This window comes from Rhineura floridana, chromosome 22 (assembly GCF_030035675.1).
Source record: "Rhineura floridana isolate rRhiFlo1 chromosome 22, rRhiFlo1.hap2, whole genome shotgun sequence".
Lineage (NCBI taxonomy): Eukaryota > Metazoa > Chordata > Lepidosauria > Squamata > Rhineuridae > Rhineura > Rhineura floridana.
In genome coordinates, this window is record NC_084501.1 from 17,648,362 (window position 1) to 17,667,376 (window position 19,015).

General features: G+C 50.4%; 1 protein-coding gene across 4 annotated transcripts; it reads right to left on the minus strand.

The window, feature by feature from the left end:
* Nucleotides 1-634: 634 nt before the first annotated feature.
* On the minus strand, nucleotides 635-18,907 carry PBXIP1 (PBX homeobox interacting protein 1). Of its 4 annotated transcripts, XM_061605881.1 has the most exons (12): nucleotides 18,794-18,907; nucleotides 12,482-12,657; nucleotides 11,441-11,522; nucleotides 8,641-8,690; nucleotides 7,876-8,041; nucleotides 6,349-6,567; nucleotides 5,762-5,785; nucleotides 5,127-5,197; nucleotides 4,672-4,851; nucleotides 2,945-4,011; nucleotides 1,415-1,533; nucleotides 635-971 (listed from the first exon to the last, which is right to left on the minus strand). In XM_061605881.1, exons 2-11 carry the CDS (start codon nucleotides 12,542-12,544, stop codon nucleotides 1,443-1,445), a joined length of 2,013 nt encoding a protein of 670 aa, XP_061461865.1. In that variant the 5' UTR covers nucleotides 12,545-12,657; nucleotides 18,794-18,907; the 3' UTR covers nucleotides 635-971; nucleotides 1,415-1,442. The 4 variants fall into 4 exon arrangements, with proteins under 4 accessions (XP_061461865.1, XP_061461864.1, XP_061461867.1 ...); XM_061605880.1 differs by having other exon boundaries at nucleotides 635-1,533; nucleotides 18,794-18,906; XM_061605883.1 differs by lacking the exon at nucleotides 18,794-18,907 and adding an exon at nucleotides 17,562-18,002 and having other exon boundaries at nucleotides 635-1,533.
* Nucleotides 18,908-19,015: the final 108 nt, after the last annotated feature.

Genomic DNA, 19,015 nt, shown 5'->3' on the forward strand with positions numbered 1-19,015 from the left:
ATCCAGCTTGGCAATAATATTTGCACACTTGAAAACATGTCTTGCAAGTGGCATGCTGCTCCCAAAAATATGGTGCAGGAAGAGTTGGGGCTACCTAATGTTGTGGGAAAGCATTCTGCACATGCTCAGAGGTCCTGTCCCTCCTTTACACACACTCGCGTTGTCAGGAAGGATATGCGAGTTTGCACAGGGGCGGGAGGGACACAGGAAGGTCCCTTACACAGAGTCAGGATATTGGTCCTGCTAGCTCAGTATTGTCTACACTGACTGGCAGTGGCTTTCTAGGGTTTCTGACATGGGACATGCCTAGCCCTACTTAGAGATCTGCTGCAGATTGAACCTGGGACCTTCTGCACGCCAGCCTGGAGCTCTACATGCCAGCAATGGTTCTTTCCCCAAATTTAGGAATTCCTCAGACATCTAAGCCAGGAGAATGACAAAAGGCATTCTCGGCAGTTGTCCTTGCTTTTTTAAAAAAGATCGAGAGCTGTTGCCATGGCAAAACTCAAGGAGGATAGGTTGGAAGGACATTTTCAACCTGCCACCATCAAAACCTCCCCCCACAATCAATACCCACCACATCCACAACTTGCCCTCTGCTGGCCGCTCAATCCAACACAGCCTTCCCCCCCCATTTCATTCAGTGCCTTTATTTCATTTCTGACACACTCACAGTGCAAGTAGTTGAGGGGGTGGGTAGTAGAGTGGGGCGGGAAGGGAATTTTCCACAGTTTCTGGATTTGTATTTCTTTCGGCGGCGGAACAAACAAGAACTGTGCAGGAACCCCAATGTTTAGCGATGTTTCGGAGTCTAGGGGTGACAACAGCAAGGTGACGCACCCTGCACAAAACAGGCACACACTGGCAGGATCCGGTTTCTGATTTGGCCCACTTTTTGCTTGACACGGCGGCCTATCCCGAGACGATAGAAAAGCCAGCCGCGACCACCTGGATCTTGGGCGGGTTGGTTCCTGTGTGAAGACAAGCCTTTTTTTTTGCATTGGACGCAGAGGCCACACAGTGGTGGTGTTAGGGGTGGGCGCTCTAGCACCAGCGAAAATTTCACCCAACAGCGCAGCCTGGCAAAGAGTGGGTGCACAGGGAGGAGGCAGGAAGGACCACTTCTCTGGCTGAAGATAAGCGATCAGCCGTGTCGCTGCTGGTGGCTGCTACTGAGTGGGCGCACACTTCGGGGAACGTTGGAGGGCTCGGAGTGGACATGGGTGGGGAAGAGAGGAGGATGGATTCAGATGATCCCACACATCAGAAATTGGCAGGGCGGTACCTGCTGATAAAACGCCTACTTCCCCGCCAAGTTTCAGCATTGGAGCAATACCTCCAAACCCTCCCTTGGTATGTCAACAAGTCCTCATTAGGTCCAACTCTCCCTCCTTGCCCCGAGCCAAATTAGTACCGGCAGGTCCGCCCTCCTAGCCGTGGGACTAGCTGGTGCTCTCTCGGCTATTCTTGCGCCCGTGTCCCTCAGGGTTCCGCTCCTTGGCGTGGTGCTGGGCACCGTCTCGCTGTGTGAATCTGGAAAGGAGGTGATAACATTAGGGACAGAACACCAGGGAGCGTTGGGGAGACTGCCTCATTGTCACACACACTCGCACCCCACACATTGTTTCATTTGTTTCATTTCTTTGTCGCTTCCGACAAACCAAGGAAGTCTCCAAGCAAAAGACAGCAAAAGGAAAACAGAGAAGCCAGAGGTAGTGGTGATACTGTGGTAAAAGTGTCAAGACTAGGACGTGAGAGGCCAAGTTTCAAATCTGCAATCGGCTGGGAAGCTCACTGGGTGATCCTGGGCAGGCCACTGTCTCTCCGCCTTAATTGACCTCACATAGTTATTGTGAGGATAATACGGCCACCTTTGAGCTCCTTGGAGGAAAGGCAGGATATAAATGCCATAAAGAAATAACTAATGCAACACATTGCACACCTATCCATTAAAGTGGATCATGGAAGAATATGATATCCTTGCTTAAGGTGTTTGCCCACAACTGTCCGTTGCAAAACAAGAGGATCCTCCCTCGCCTAACAAGAGGTTGAGCAACTAAAATAGCTCTCAAACCAGCGTGTTATTATTGCCCAAATGACTAGTTCAATACTCAAACTTGCTCTTGAGGACTAGAGACTTTACTTCTTTGTAAAAGCATACATAAAAAAAACACCACTCACTTATGATTCTTTAACCATCCCATGAGTGCAACAAATAAAAGCAGTGACTGGAAGCCAGTTGACCCCCCCCCGGCCTTGTTGGACTACAACTCCCATCATCCTTGGCTGTTGCCCCTGTTGGCTGAGGCTGGAGTCCAACATCATCTAAAGGGCCTTGCAGGTCCCTCGTCCCTGTCATAAGCAATCCGGAGATAATTATTTACAAGATTTACAAGCCTGGGGCATACTAGAAAGAATATTAATGTGAAAAACAGCTTCATGTCTTATACATAGCATGCTATAGGCCAGATTAAACATCGTAATTCAGTGGATAGGCTTATTCACCTTTGTATATATGTGGTGAATACCATTACAGCCAGTGGTGGTGTAGTGGTTAGATTGCTGGACTGGGATCTGCTGGGAGACCCGAGTTCAAATCCCCGCTCAGCCATGAAGCTGCCCGGGTGACCTTGGGCCAGTCGCTGTCTGTCAGCCTAGCCTACCTCACAGAGCTGTTGTGACGATAAAATGGAGAGCGGGGGGGGGGAACCATGTCTGTATGCCACCTTGAGCTCCTTGGAAGAAAAAAAGGTGGGATATAAATGTAATAAATAAATAAATAATCAATCAGTCTCCAGAGGCAATTATAGATGGCAGACTTAATCGCCTTGCACTTCCCACCCCTCTTTAGATGTCTCTGGCTTCACTTCTTTCAAAATGTGGGACGGGCGTTCCCCGCCCTCCGCATTATCCTTTCCCCTCGAGTCCCCGCTGCATCCCTCACCTGCCCCTGGGGGCCGCCCCCAGCTGCCACAGGATCACCTCCTCAAAATTATCCGCTTCCTCTTCGCTGCCCCCCAGCAGCTCCGCCATCTCCTCCAGCGCGTCCTCCACTTCATCCAGAAGCTCCACGAAGCTCAGGCGGTCGTGGGCGAAGGCCCCGTCGCTCCCAAAGTAGCTGTCCAGGGCAGCCGCTAGGCCTCCGTAGTGTTCGGCCCAGCCCAGCCTAGTCAGGTAGCTCTGAACCATCTGCAGAAAGCTGGGCTTTTGCACCGGCTCCAGCCCCTCCTGGTGGGCGCACTCAACAACGCCAGCGCAGCCTTGGGGAGCCCGATACTGTAGCTTGGCCAGCATTTCCCACAATGCACTGGGCTCAGCGGGCTTCTTGGGCTTCTGGCCTACATGGTGGTGGCGCTCTGAATCTTGGCCTGGCTTGGCGTCTCGTGGGCCCTGATGCTTCCTGGAACGGTGAGGCCCATTGTCTGCCATTTTGGGAGCCTTATGTGGGGAACGGAGCTCCTTTCCCGGGCTGATTTCGTGATGCTGCGGGCGATGCTCCTCCTGGCCCTCGTGCTTCCTGTGCCAGGCTCTGTCCTTGCCACGCCTGGCTTTGTGGCCCTCTCTCCATGACGGCTTGGCGCCCTCTTCCCCCTCCAGCTCCCGGGCGAGCTTCCGCTCCACACCACCCAGCTCCACCCGGAGCCCTTCGCCCCCCTCGCCGGGCGGAACTTTCTGAAAGACTCTCCCTATGTCACGCTGAACCGAGGCCAGCAGGGAGTGCAGGCGGCGGATTTTGGCTTCTGCGTGCTCGGCCTTATCACGTTGGAGGTCCGGCGCGGGTTCCTCTTCTGGGAGCCGTCGGGATTTGACATGGGCCGCCTCGCCCAGGCTGCGCAGCTTCTCTTGGAGAAGGCGGAGCTCGGCCTGCGTGGCTAGGAGGGAGGCCGTCTCCCGTTGCAGCACTTCCGTGAGCCTGGCATTCTCGGTGGCCAGACTCTGCTGCTGGGAAGTGAACTCCAACGCCTCGCCTTCAGTCTTCTGCAGCAGAGCCTGCAGTTCCTCCTTCTGGGCCTGCGGAGTGTTAAATTAAAAAAAAAATGGAGGCATGTTCATTAGTTGGAGCCAAAACATGAGAAAAGAAGGGGGTTGGTCCATCTAGCACAGTATCGTCTGCGCTGACTGGCAGCCGCTCTCCAAACATTCTGGGGACATTCCCAGCCCTATCAGGACATGCTGGGGATTGAACCCGGAACCTTCTAAAAGCAAGGCAGGTGCTCTACCCACTGAGCTGCAGCCCTCTTCGCTAGATTCAACCAGTAGTGTAGTGGCAAATTCAGAAGTGCAGGGTCCCCTCATGATACTCACAGCCACACACCCCTTTTTTGCTGCTGGGTTGAGAATCAGATCCTTGTTAATGCCTTCCCCCAAAACAACAGACATCCCTAGGAGCCAATCAGCATGAAAGAGGAGAGATGCTGAGATGAGTCTTCCCAGTGGCTGACTCACTTCCTTTCACTCTGATTGTCTCAAATCAGCAGGAAAGGACAAGGAAGCATGTTAGAAGACTCTTCTCAGTGGCTAACACACTCCCCTTTCATGCTGATTGGCTCATAGGATGCCAGAGACATTGGGACCGTGCTGGGACCCTGCTCCCTAAAACGTAAAGGGTCGAAGACCCCCCAAACCCCCGGACAACTACACCCCTGGACCCATCCTCCCTACGCACGCCACCTGCAGTTCAGCTTGCATAAGCCGGATCTCCTGATTCTCCTTGGCCAGCTTGTCGAGCAAGTGTCCCATGGTGTCCAGGCTCTGGACGTCGCCGAGGTGCTCCGATGACAGCAGGGCTTCCTTGGCGTGCCGAAGTTTGGCGTCACCGGGGTAGTCCAGGGAGGGCGACGGCGGCCAGTCCTGCTGGGGGACGGCAGTCGTTACAACAGGTGACAGCCATGATTGTGAACATCGGGATTTGAGACCTCCTGGTCCGCTCACGTTGGCAGGACAGAGGAAGACAAGACCAGGACGCTGGTTTAGATAGGCCCCCTCTGGCCTGAATCGGCAGCCGACTATGCGAGAGGCATGGACCCGTCTGCAAAGGACCCCAAGAGATGGGCCGGCCCTGGGGGGGATGGACACGAACACCCACTGCGTTCCTCTTGTGTCAGCATGGAAAATAAGAGACTCACCCTCCCACCGGCGCCAGGATGCGGCTCTTCGCTGTCTGAGCTTTGCCAGGTGCTGAGGATGTCCACAGGGCCTGCAAGAGGCAGACACAGCAGGGTGGAGTGTGAGAAAAGAACGAGAACAGAAAGAGTTAGGTGCTGCCTCCAAAACCAATTCCATCGTGTTTTTCTATCGAGCTATCTGCTGGCTTTGCGTCAACTTACAAAACGTTCCCTTCTGCTTGCCTCCGCTTTGGGAGGAAGGGCGGGATATACATTTAATTAAATAAGGATAATCAATTCAATTAATCAATAGCAGCAGCAGCAGCCCGCCTGCTGGATCAGGCCAGTGGCCCATCGAAGTCCAGCATCCTGTTCTCACAGTGGCCAAACAGATGCCTCTTCATCCCCAATGGGGAGCCCGCAAGCAGGACCGGAGCGCAACAGCGACTCTCCCCTCCTGCGGTTCCCAGCAACTGGGATTCAGAGGTATACTGCCTCCAACAGTGGAGGGAGGGCACAGCCATCGTGGCTACTAGCCATTGACAGCTTTCCCGGGTCCCCCAATGCTTGCCAAATTCACATTTCGATCTATAGGCTGGGCGCTGAGGACAGGCCGAGGGAAAGAGGTGAGGGAAAGGGGTTTCCACAAAGCTTACCATCGTCTGGGTCAAAGACGACCCCTGTGGGGAGAGAGAGGAAAAGAGGCAGAGTTGAGCGAAGGAGGGTGGCCACTTATGTATCACCAAAGAAAGGCAACATGCAGCACCAAAACAAAGAGACAGATTTGCATAAAATTTGCATGTGTCAGTTTCTACTGGTGTACCTGCACATTTAGATATTGGTTTCCTTTATGAACAGCCAGCAGTTAACTCCCCACCTCACTAGGGTTGTCAGGTTCAGGGCCTGAGAGTGCTCCTGTATCTTTAGGAGAAGAGAGAGTCAGCCAAGTGCAGGTGTTCTTGCAACCCTGTAATGGGAAAAACCACACAGTGGAATTCTCCCTTCCCCCTGCACAACCTTTAAAGATACAGAAGACCTCTTGGAGGCCGGGCCTGGCAATGAAGAGGTCTTCTGTATCTTTAAAAGTTGTGCAGGGGAAAGGGAGAATTCCACCGTGTGGTTGTTCCCATTACAGGGTTGCAAGAACACCTGCACTTGGCTGACTTTCTCTTCTCCTAAAGATACAGGATCAGGCCCTGAACCTGGCAACCCTACACCTCACCCAAGCAAGGCCACTACTTACCCAACAAAGCCGCCAAACCCAAACCTAGAAGGGCGAGGAACCCAAACAGCCATTTTGTCCTGGGAAGGCCACCGACGCCCTCCTCGCCTCGATCTTGACTGGCCTCCAGCGGAACAGGGTGAACATCCCGGCCTTTCCGCCTGCGCAGGCCTTCGATGTCCCGCTCTTTGGCCGACTCTTCTCCGCTGCTGGATGAGTTGGCCTCCTCCACCAGAGGGCCTGGGAAGGAAAGGAGAGAAAAGAAGGTGCAAGGGGCCAAAGTCAAGGCATTTTATCAACCAAGCAAGTTTTTAAGTCCACAGCTGTTCGCCTATGGCAAGGGGGATGTTGCTCCAGGCGACCAGGCAAAGAAGTTTTTTAAAGTCGCAAATTGGGGAGGTGGGGGAAAGGACACCCGCTTTGTTCCTGAAGTCCCTCCAACCCTCAACGCTCTTTCTTGAAACCTAGCAGAAGAGCAGAATCTACATCTCCTGTGAAGCCTTTTGCGTAACCCCTTAAGTCCAGGGGGGTGGGGAACCTCTGGCCCCTAGGCCAAATGTGGCCCTCAGGACTCTTTCTAAGCTTTGTCCCCTCTTCCCCAGGCTACATCGCTCACTGTCCCCGCTCCATGTCCTCCTCGAGTGCTTCTGCATGGCTGAAACATGTCTTTGAACTGCAGGAATGCCTCTTGCACGCCAGGATGGAGGGAGTGAGGAAGCCAACATGTGTAAATAAACACACATACACACACACACACAAGCCTTTTGTGCAGCAAGAGTGGTTGCCCCTCAAAGCGAAGAGTAACATCTGTTGTTCCACTCGCTGTTGCCTCTGGCCCCGACCACCACTGGGAAGATTGCCCACAATGGAATCCGGCCCTCAGGTTAGAAAAACTTCCCCAACTCACCTTAGGCGATGTACACACCACACATTTCCACCAACAGCACCCCACACACAAAGAATCCTGGGAACTGTAGTCCAGGGGTCCCCAAGCGGTGGTCCGCAAGCTTCATTCAGGAGGTCCCTGACACGTCCGCATTCAACAATATTCATGTTGATTTTGGACTGCATTTTATTGTCTCTTTTATTCCTCACGTGACATTTGATTGTATTACAATCTGAATTCGATGGAGGGCAAATTGTAATAGAGCCAAACGCGGTGTATGAAATAAAAGGAGCAATTAAAAAAAACACAGTTAAAAACTGTACGGCATCTAGCACGGTGCACTGCAATTGGTACAACAGACAAACTAATTAAGGGGTATGTCAAGACCACCAGTATTTTTCGGGTGTGTGTGTGTGAACTACAATTCCCAGGATTCTTGGGGGGGGGAGTGCTTTAAATGTGTCGGGTGTATGCAGCCTGTGACCTTACACACACACACGAGGCCTAAAACATCTATAATCGCATTCATGCCTGGTAACCTTAACCTCTGCAGCCTCTGTCCTGCCTCTTCCCGACGCAAAATACAGATCTGTAGGTTCCTTGAGGCAGAGACTGGACATGCTCGTCTGTAAAGCACTGCATGCACTGATGGCATTAATCACCTGCTTTGTGGACGAAAAGGGTTCCTTGCGGGGCGGGCACAGATCCTTCCTCAGCATCACGGGTGCCTGGCTCCTTTGTATGCTCTGACAATAAGAGGGTGGTCTCTGGGGTCTTGGCTGGGCTGGGGGTTTCTTCAGAATTAGGGTCCAACACCAGCTCAGGACCCTGGAGAGAGAGAGAGATGTTTGTTAAAATTATAATGGGACTGTTGTCAAATTGTGCTCTCATCAACCACACGTCTCCTGGCAGTGAAACCCACAACAGGGCCTCCAAAGAGGAACACAATTGAGGGGCGTATTTGTTAAACCGAGAGACAATGACAGAAGGCCAGATTATGTGAATAATGGTGCATCCCGTTTGGCCCACAGGGAAGTGTCATAGGATTTCAGCCCTTACAACAATCCTGCACTCACTTTCCTGGCTGGGAGTAAGAGTTCGGCCGGGGGGGGGGCTTACATCTGTGTAGACTTGTGTCGCTTTTTGTTGTGAACGAAACGTATCAAAGATTTGTGGACCAAAAGGCAGGAGGAAAAGAATATTTTAAATGAATATCAAAAATAACAAAAATCCAGCACTCTAACGACGACACCCCTTGTGTGTTGTGTTTTTTTAGATTGTATAAGCCTTGTATAAACAGATTGCATGCAAGCCACTCTGGGAACCGTTTTGGCTGAAGAGTGGGGTACAAATCCTATTATTATTATTACCACCAGAGGCTCTCTATACATGCACAGACTCCCCCATCCCCTCGGTTAACATTCTACCTTGGGGTTGGCTTCGTCTGGATCGGGATATTTGCTCTCACCAAGGGGCGCTGCAAAAAGACATGTCTGTGTTAGAGCTAAAAAACAATTTTTGTACTTCTTTCATTTCAGTCCAGCTTTTCTTCCAACAAGTGCGAAGCAGGCTACACGGTCTCCCTCCCCTCAATTCATCCTCGCAACGACCCTGTGAGGTAGGGCAGGCTGAGAGGGCGTGTAGCTGGCCCAACGTCCCAAGGATTTGAAGCTGGGTTTCCCCAGTCTTCGTCCAAAACCCTCACCCCTACGCCACACTGGCACACTGCATATTGGCTCCTATCATGCCACCTTCCCTTCTGGACAACCTTCCGGGGGCTGCATGCCAGTGGTGGGTGGGGCCAGGCAAAAGTGGGCAGAGCAACAACTGCAAATTTTAGCTTGCTAGAGCAGGCTAGTTCCTGCACACACCCCTCTCTACCTTCCATCCATGCATGCAAGAGGCAGGATCAGAATTCAAGGATGCATCCCAGCCAGGCCAAAGTGCACAAAGCCGGGGCGGTGAGGGGTGTGACCTGCGCAGAGGGGGTGTGGCCCCAGGGAGAGTCCCGAGGGCCAGGTAGATAGGCCTGAAGGGCCGCATGAGGTTCTCTTCCCCTGCTGTAAACAAAACAAGCTATTACGAAAGGAGTTTATGGTACCTTTTCACGTAGGGAAACATGGAAATGGAAATGGACTGCCTTATTTATTTATTTATTTATTATTTCAATTTATATACCGCCCTTAGCAGAATAGCTCTCAGGGCGGTGAACAAACAAGATAAAATACAGTATATCATAATAAAAATCATAAAAACATATACAAACAAACAACAAAAAACACTACAAAAACACAATATGACAAAAATTAAAAATACGGATTAAAAGATTAAAATGGTTAAGAAAATTAAAATGCCTGGGAACATAAAAAGGTCTTTACCTGGCGCCGAAAAGATAAAAGTGTAGGCGCCAGGCGTACCTCTTCGGGAAGGCTGTTCCACAACTCAGGGGCCACCACAGAAAAGGCCCTAGATCTAGTAACCACCCTCCGGGCTTCCCGATGGGTTGGTACCCGGAGGAGGGCCTTAGATTCTGAATGAAGTGAACGGGTAGGTTCGTATCGAGAGAGGCGTTCCACAAGGTATTGAGGTCCCACGCCGTGTAAGGCTTTATAGGTAAGAACCAGCACCTTGAATCTCGTCCGGAAGCAAATAGGAAGCCAGTGCAGACGCGCCAAGACAGGTGTTATATGCGAAGACCGACTGGTCCTCGTCAGTAGTCTGGCAGCTGCGTTCTGCACCAGCTGAAGCTTCCGAATTGTCTTCAGGGGCAGCCCTACGTAGAGCGCATTACAGTAATCCAATCTTGAAGTTACCAGAGCGTGAACAACGGAGGCGAGGTTGTCCCTGTCCAGATAGGGGCGTAGTTGGGCTACCAGACGAAGATGGTAAAACGCATTCCGTGCCACCGAGGCCACTTGGGCCTCGAGAGACAGGGAAGAGTCGAGAAGAACCCCCAAACTACGTACCTGTTCCTTCAGGGGGAGTGTAACCCCATCCAGAACAGGTTTAACATCCACCATCTGAGCAGGGAAGGCATTCACCAACAATGTCTCGGTCTTCAAGTCGATCCCAACATATGCGACCCTATGAATAGGGATTTCATGGTAAGCGGTATTCAGAGGGGGTTGACCATTGCCTCCCTCTGAGGCTAGTCCTCCCCCGCTGGCTAGGGCCTGCTCAGCTTGCCACAACTGCACAAGCCTGTCCCTTCCTTGTCTGCAACTGCCAGCTGGGGGGCAAATGGGCTCCTTGGGACTATGCAGGTTGCCCACGGCTGCACAGGTGGCAGGGCACGTAACCCCTGAGCCACTCCCTGTGGGGTGATCTTTGGCTGGCCCTTGACGCCCAGGAGACACGAGCGGGGATTTGAACTCACAGACTCTGGACTCCCAGCCAGGCTCCCCTCCCCACTGTGCTATACCAGCTGTAGGGAAACATGCTCTGAACTTCCCTCCCCCAGAGCAGCAAGGTGAGTGTGAAATCCCTAAGCTAAGTAGCTTCCCTCTTGCATAATTAGGCCCAGGTTGCAACAGCACGTGGGAGGGGAGTGTGGACTGCAAAGCGAAGAGATGGCCAAGATATGCAGAGCTGGGTTAGGAAAGGGCACAGAGGGCAGCTAAAGGAGGGATAATTTATTCACTTACTATTAAATTTATATCCCACGCTGCCTCCCAAAGGGCGCCCAGAGTGGCAAAGAAATGAAAAAGCACTAAAAACATCTGTGAAAGCATCTTAAAAACAGAACATTTTTAAAAACATCTTTAAAAATATCCAGTACAGATGCAGACTGGGCTACAGGTATCTACTGAAAAGGCTTGGAGGAAGGGAAAGGCCTTCAAGAGAGCCAGTGGTGGCATAGAGGTTAGAGTGTTGGTCTGGAACCCAGGGTTCAAATCCCCGCTCAGCTATGACTCTCACCGGGTCACTTTGAGCCAGCAGGCCTCTCAGCGTAACCTATCTCACAGGGTTGTTGTGAGGATAAAATCAAGCGGGGGAGAAACATTTTTGTATGCCACCTTGAGTTTCTTGGAGGAAAGGTGGGATATAAATGTAATAATTAATAAAATAAAAGAGGTGCCAAAAAGACAGCAGAGATGGCCTCTTTTGAATTATTTATGGGGAGGGAATTCATAGAATAGTAGAGTTGGAAGGGGCCTATAAGGCCATCAAGTTCAAACAAAGGGTTAGGTGCCACAACATAAGATAATGGCCTTCATCACTACATGCCGTGGGTGTCATCCTTGGCCGGCTGAGACTCTGCCTGGGTTTCCTCTGACGCTTCCAAACCGAGATCCTCCACAGGTAGAGCCTGGAGGGGCAAAATGATCAAAAGTTAAGAGTTGCACACTTTCCCTTTTTCTCATAGAGCCAGATGGAGAAAATCTGCTGTTGTTGTTGTTATGTGCCTTCAAGTCGATTACGACTTATGGCGACCCTATGAATCAGCGACCTCCGATTGCATCTGTTATAAACCACCCTGTTCAGATCTTGTAAGTGCAGGTCTGTGGCTTCCTTTACTTATTTGGCCTTCCTCTTTTTCTACTCCCTTCTGTTTTTCCCAGCATGATAGTCTTTTCTAGTGAATCATGTCTTCTCATGATGTGTCCAAAGTATGATAACCTCCGTTTCAGCTTGTTGTGGCCCTAAGCTATAACATGAGTGAGGCCCTTCCCTCTTCAACAAATAATAAAAATTTTAAATGCAAAACACGGGCTGTACAATTAAACAGAATTTGATAGTCGTGTAATATAAGTATTAAAAATGCAGGTTATATGTGTGCACATTCTTTATTTAGGAGTTTGTCAAACACAATTAAACAATATAACATAAGGCTATAATATATAAATTAGATATAATTTATATATACACGAGGGCTGTTTTCTGCAAGAATCCAAAAGGCCGCATGTGTACGACATTCTGTAGAATTGTTTACTGTTGTCGGCAAGCGAGCCGCAACAATGATATTCAATACTTACCAAAAATTATCTTCATTTTGCCTGATGTTTATGGTTTCCTGGTGGCAACGTTTTTCTTCCCTTTCTTTCTTTCTAATGCGAAGCCCCTCGTAATGTGAGGCCCTAAGCTGTAGCTTGTTTAGCCTGTACGTGAATCCGGCCCTGCATGCATATCTGCCAATGGTGGGTTTTGGAGGAGACAGCCGAGTTCTACTGACCCACGACTGAGGTCTTCCTCTGCACCCCAGAGCCTTCCTCTCCCCCCCCTCCCCGCCCAGTTTGCTGTTGGATCCCAGCCCCGTCACTCACTCACCTCGGAACCAGCAATCACCCAGCTGTTGTTCTCCGACTCCCGGGAGTCTGAATTGTCAGCCATTTCTGCTCATGCCACAGGCGTGATATCCGCCCGCAGGTTACTGGTGACAGAAATTGACAGGGGTCTTCTCAGGTTCGGGGCCCTTATCAGATGGGGGCTGGAGGGAACCACACCTAGAGAATGAGGACAAGGGGAGACTCTTGAGCAGCCTCGAGAACAAAGCGCGCAAGGCTGGCAGTGTCACACCGGAGGAATTTGACTGGCAAATTCATTGGGGCAGAGACCGGAGATGAAGTTGAAATGGAAAAACCTGGCCCGCCTTTCTGTCTCCACCACAGTCTTGCCTTGCAACAGCCCTGCGGAGGAGAACGTGACTCACTGCCGGTGAGCTTATCTCCTGGGGGGTACATGTATGTATCAATCCTGACTTATGGTGACCCTATGAATAGGGTTTTCATGAGGCTGAGAGGCAGTGGCTGGCCCTAGGTCACCCAGTGAGCTTCATGGCTATGTGGGGATTCAAACCCTGCTCTCCCAGGTCGTAGTCCAACACCTTAACCACTACACCACACTGGCTCTCGGGGGGTACGTAGGAAACTGCGTTGTAGTGCATCGAACCATTCGTCCATCTGCCTCAGTCTACACTGACCATCAGCGGCTCTCCAGGGTTTCAGAGAAGGGTCATTTCCTAGCCCTCCCGTGAGACGCCATCGGGGCTTGAACCTGGGACCTTCTGCACGCAAGGCAGGTGCTCTTCCACTGAGCTACAGCCTTTCTCCATGCCTGGCTGCAAGTAGCCGCACCCCGAAAAATGCTGCGGTTAATTTCCTGTAACGCGCCAGAGTCCTCATCAAGAGCAGACCCACTGAAATTTAGTAGACACGACTAACTTAGGCCCATTAATTCCAGTGGGTCTACTCCAAGTAGACCTTAGCTGGATACAACCTGTTGATTGCAAGAGGCCGACCCCGAGTAGGAGTTAGCTGGCTGCGAGCCAGAGCAGGCAAGGGAGAGATGGGGGCGCCCCTGTCTCGCAGCATCTTTCCTGAACAGCTTGGAAAGGAGGGAACGGGCAGGGGAGGGGGAGAGAGGCAGCTTCCCTTTATTGGATTCTGGGGTGCTTCACACTCACAAAAAGGCACAACCCAGCAGATTGCTCTTTCTTTTGTTTGTTTAAAGAAAACCAGACACAACCGCGTAAGGTGCACAATTATGCAATCCACGATATCTGTGATGATGCGATTCGCTTGCTCCCCCAAGAGGCAGGGATGGCCGCCAGCTTGGATGGCTTTAAGAGAGGATCAGACAAATTCATGGAGGCTACCAATGGCTGGTAGCCACGATGGCTCGGCTCTGCCGCTGTAGGCTGGGGCAGTATGCTTCTGAAAACCATTTGCCAGAAGCACACGACAACTATGGATTTTGCTCCGACAAGAGATGTAGTGATGACCATCAACTTAGGCAGCTTGGAAAGAAGATTAGACAGTAACAATGTCTCTGAATCCCAGTTGCTGGGCATCTCAAGAGGGGAGGGTTGCTCTTGTGCTCAGGTCCTACTTGGGGCAGAGCTTGGAAAAGTTACTTTTTTTGAACTACAACTCCCATCAGCCCAATCCAGTGGCCTTGCTGGCTGGGGCTGATGGGAGTTGTAGTTCAAAAAAAGTAACTTTTCCAAGCTCTGCTTGCGGGCTTCCCATTGGGGCATCCAGCTGGCCACTGTGGGAACAGGAGGCTGGATTCAATGGGCCGCTGACCTGATCCAGCAGGCTCGTCTTATGTTCTTATAAACGAGTCGCAGAATTCAGCTTTGTGTTGCAGAATTTTGAACCTCACACACATAGGGCTGTAGCCAAAGTTAGTCCTACTCAGAGCAGACCCGTTGAAATGTAATGGAGTTAAGTTAGCCCTGTCCATTAATTTCAATCAATGCACTCACAGTAGGAACATAGGCTGCTGCCTCAGACTGAGTCAGACTATTGGTCCATCTAGCTCAGTGCTGTCTACACAGATTGGCAGCAGCTCTCCAGAGTTTCTGGCAGGGAGTCCCTCCTAGCCCTACCTGGAGGTGCCACTGCGGATCGAACCAGGGACCTTCTGCATGCAGGTGCTCTGCCCCTGAACTACGGCCCTTCCCCTAGTAGACCCATTGAATCCAATGGATTGAAGTCAGTCGTGGTCATTGATTTCAGCAGCTCTACCCCGGGTAGGATTGAGCTGGATACAACCTAGAATAGAAAGAGGGAGAGAGGAGGCCTCTGTCTGAAGCATCTTTCCTTGTCAGCTTGGAAAGAAGGAAAGGGGGGTGGCAGTTTTTAAACGTCTCCCGGGGCAGTGCTATTCTAGCTCGAAAGAGAATGTAAAGAATCTAAATTATGCCAGTCTCCGAATTACCGGCCCTTAGAAAGCAGCCTAAGTTAGAAGTGGTTAGGAAGGAAAAATCATTCCTTTTGCAAACACAAGGGCAGATCTACAGGGCTTGGAATAGCACAGAGTGGGTGGGAATTTGGGGTGTGTGTGTGCGTCAAAGGAGTAGGAACTCCAAACCTCCCTAAAACAAAAAAAGGGTCCTTGCATCAAGGCCTCTTCTCTTCCCCCCCCCCAAATAAATTCTTGTTGAAACTCTTCCCTCTCTCCCCACCCCGCTGTTTGCGGAACAGCTGCCAGGATGGGAGAATGACTCTTTGGGGAAAAGGGGGAGATATTTTTAGCCGCTTTTAATGCACTTTAGCAGGTGGAAATTGCTCCACAGACAGGCCGAGACTGCTCTGTAAAGGCATGGCGGAGCCTGGCTTCCACCGTCCCTCCTGAAGCCCATCTGAACGCTGAGGGTTTCTAGCTCTCAACGCAGCCTCGGAAGGGGAACAGTTGCATCCCAACCCAAACTTAGACAAGTAACTTTCCCCCATTCCTGTTTTGGATGCAGAATTTTAAAAGAGAGAGACTGACTGAGTGTGTTTACTTGAAAGGCACCTTTTCACATAGAAATTATTATAGCTGAATTCCTAAATCAGAGTTTGTTTGTTTTAAAAAGAGAGGCTGCAATCTGAGGGGTTTTTTAAGCAGACTTATCTGCACATTAAAACTCCGGATTGCATTCAACGTTCGCCATGTTTAGAGCAGACCCATTGAAACAACTGGAGATGGCAAAATGAGGTCCATCCATTTCAGTGGCTCTGCTCAAGAGGAGAACTTCAGAGACGACCCTCTCGACACATCCATCTGACCGGGGAGAAAAGAATGGGTTAGGTAGGGCAAGGGTGGTAGCCCCACTGGCAATAAACCCATTGACGTTAATAGAGATGACAAACTTAGGTTCGACCATTTCAATGGGTCTACCCTGAGTGAGACTTAGCAGGATACACCCGAAAGTTTCGGACTCGATCTTTTGAAGTGAAATGTATTCTTGGAAGTCTAATGAGGTGTGGCAAAGATCATGCCCTCCCATCACAGCCCCCTCCCCAAAATGTGCATTGTCCCTTATGATGATTAGATAGATAGATAGATAGATAGATAGATAGATAGATAGATAGATAGATAGATAGATAGATAGATAGATAGATAGATAGATAGATAGATAGATAGATAGATAGATAGATAGATAGATAGATTTCGACTGGACATCAGGAAAAACTTCCTGTTAGAGCGATACGACAATGGAACCAATGACCTAGGGAGGTAGTGGGCTCTCCGACACTGGAGGCATTCAAGAGGCAGCTGGACAGCCATCTGTCGGGAATGCTTTCATTTGGATTCCTGCATTGTGCAGGGGGTTGGTCTCGATGGCCTTGTAGGCCCCTTCCAACTCTACTATTCTATGATAGATAGACAGATAATTTTAATTTTTCTAGCAAAACCTCATTAGCAGAATCCTTATAGGGATCCAGAGCAAACCTGGGTGAAGTTCTGTTTGTTGCTTTTAAAACTCTCTCTCTCTCTCTCTCTCTCTCTGTTATACACACACATATATATTTCTGTTGCTTTCACTGTCTATTCTCTTCTCCCTCTCAACATACAAAAAGGCTGTGGGTTTTGCAGCCTGCATTAGGAGGTGCAAGCAGGAAATGGCCTTGTTTTGTTATTGTTTTTCTCTCTCTTCCTCCTCCCTTCCCCCCCCCCCGCACTGGATGTCATAGGAACCTTGGCAGGGATGCCCTTAATAGGCGATTTATGTGGGACAACAGAAGCCAGCTGGCCCCCATCCTCAGTGGCACTGGCCATGGACCTCTCACACAAACAAACCCATGTCCATCTCCGCCTGGATATCTTGACAGTGGCTCCCCCACCTCTTTGATGACTCAAGACTTCCTCCCCCCAAAACAGTCCTGGCCATCTTTAGTTAGGGGTGTGGGTGGGATTGAGAGGTGCCCCCCCTCAAAAAAAACCAGAAGTTAAAATGTCTCTTCCACATCCATAGGTTGCCTGGTGTCTTCAGGCATCCATCATACATGGGTTAGAGCACAGCTAGACAAGGTGATGCCCTCTTGATGTGTCACTGGGCGACAAATCTCATCACCCTTGACCACCGCTGGGCCCTTCTGGCTGCAGTTGATGGGGATTGGAGGGCACAATGTTAGCTAGTTGCTGCCCTGGGCTCCTGCTGAGAGGAAGGGCGGGATAGAAATCAAATAATAAATAAGTAGTGCCCCGAGCAAAGACTCTTTGGGAGTTTTGCTGGAACAGAGTAACACTGCGACTCCCCTGGAAATAGTCTTCAGCTGCAAATGCAAAACATGCCGGTGCGATTCACTCATCACTTGGCCCTAGAGCGCAGATGGGCAGCCATCTGTCGGGGATGCTTTCACTTGGATTCCCGCACTGAGCAGGGGGTTGGACTCGATGGCCTTACCGGCCCCTTCCAACTCCACGATTCTGTGGGGAACCTGCGTCCCTCCAGATGCTGATGATTTATTTATTTATATTATAGTACTCATCGTCCATGGCTTTTGGCCAAGCTAGCTGCAGTTGATGGGAATTGTGAATCCCACATCTGGAGGGCCACAGGGTAGCCAACCCCCTGTCTGCAATCCTATATGCACTTACTTTGACGTAAAGTCCCGGAGAGGTGTATGATACTTACTTTCTGAGCAGACATGCCTAGGACTGCATTGTTACTGAGATCACTGAGGTGACGCTCCTTGATGTTCACGAAGTGGTCTGTAAATGCTTTCTTTTATAAAACACCCGCCCAGGATTAAATCACCATTCTGGCATGTCACACTCAGGGCAAGGAAAGGATGTATCTCCCACGGACATGCCTAGACTTTAAGTGAGGATTATGTCTATAACTGAGGCACGACAGCCCTCAAGGGTTCAAGATCAGTAGTATTGTGGCAAATTCAGAAGTGCAGGGTCCCTTCATGTTACTCACAGCAACCACCACCCTGATTTTGCTCCTGGGTTGAGAATGAGATCCTTGTTAATGCCTTCTTCCACAACAGACATCTCTAGAAGCCAATCAGCATGAAAGGGGGGTAGTGTTAGCCACTGAAGAGAGTCTTCTCAATGGCTGACTCATCTCCTTTCCCTGATTGGCTCCAATCAGCAGGAAAGGACAAGGAAGCATGTTAGGAGACTCTTCTAAGTGGCTCACATGCTCTCCTTTCATGCTGATTGGCTCATAGGATGCTAGAGACATAGGGACCCTGCTCTCAAAAAAGTAAAAGGTCTAAGACCCTGAGAACCTGGACGACTACACCTGAGATGCAGCAAATTTTGAGGATATAAAGTTCTTCTCGCTTAATTAATGCAAGAGTACGTGGGCATGATCTTGTATGGGTATGAGGCATCGTGGCAGGTGGCCAACAGGTGGACTTTTGCAATGAGATAGGGGTGGCAGAACCTCCCCCCAGGTCCCTAAAATTATCCTTAATGTTCCTCAGCTTTTTTCCCCCATGGACCACTTGAAGATTGCCAAGGGTCTTGCTAAGGCTCAATGACTACAACAGGCAGGTTTTCTGAATTTTGAATTCCATGTAATTCTTCAGACATGCCACAGACCACTTGAAATAAAATAAAAAGGATAGCAACTCCCCCCCCCAAAGGCAAGACAAACGCAAACACACCCTCACAGGATAAATGCACCCCAGCAGGGAAGGCGAAGGGGCCCCGCGAGACCCTGTGGGGATTTTGCCATGGAAACTCTGCATCAGCAACCCTCAGGTATTCCCTCTGCTGGACCAAATAATGCCCCCCCTTTTTGTCAGGAAGTGAAGCTTGCTCCAAAAGATAATGGTAATAAAATCAGGGGTTCTCCCACGGACCTATGTCCCAAACCTCTCCCCCCCCCATTACCTTCCCACCCATCCTTACCTTAACTCCAGGGAGCTCCCAGATCTGGGTGGGTTTTTTTGTGGAAGAGAAAAAAGGATGTCTGGACTCCTCTTGGCAACTTTGTATCAAAAACTTCGCAGCTCTTTACTCTGCAGAGGAAGGGGGTGGGACAAAGGGGGCCAGGCAGCCAATTGCAGGGGTTGGGAAGCCAAGCCTGGCCAATGAAGGCAGGGGGCAGGGCTTGGGGATCTGCAATGCAAT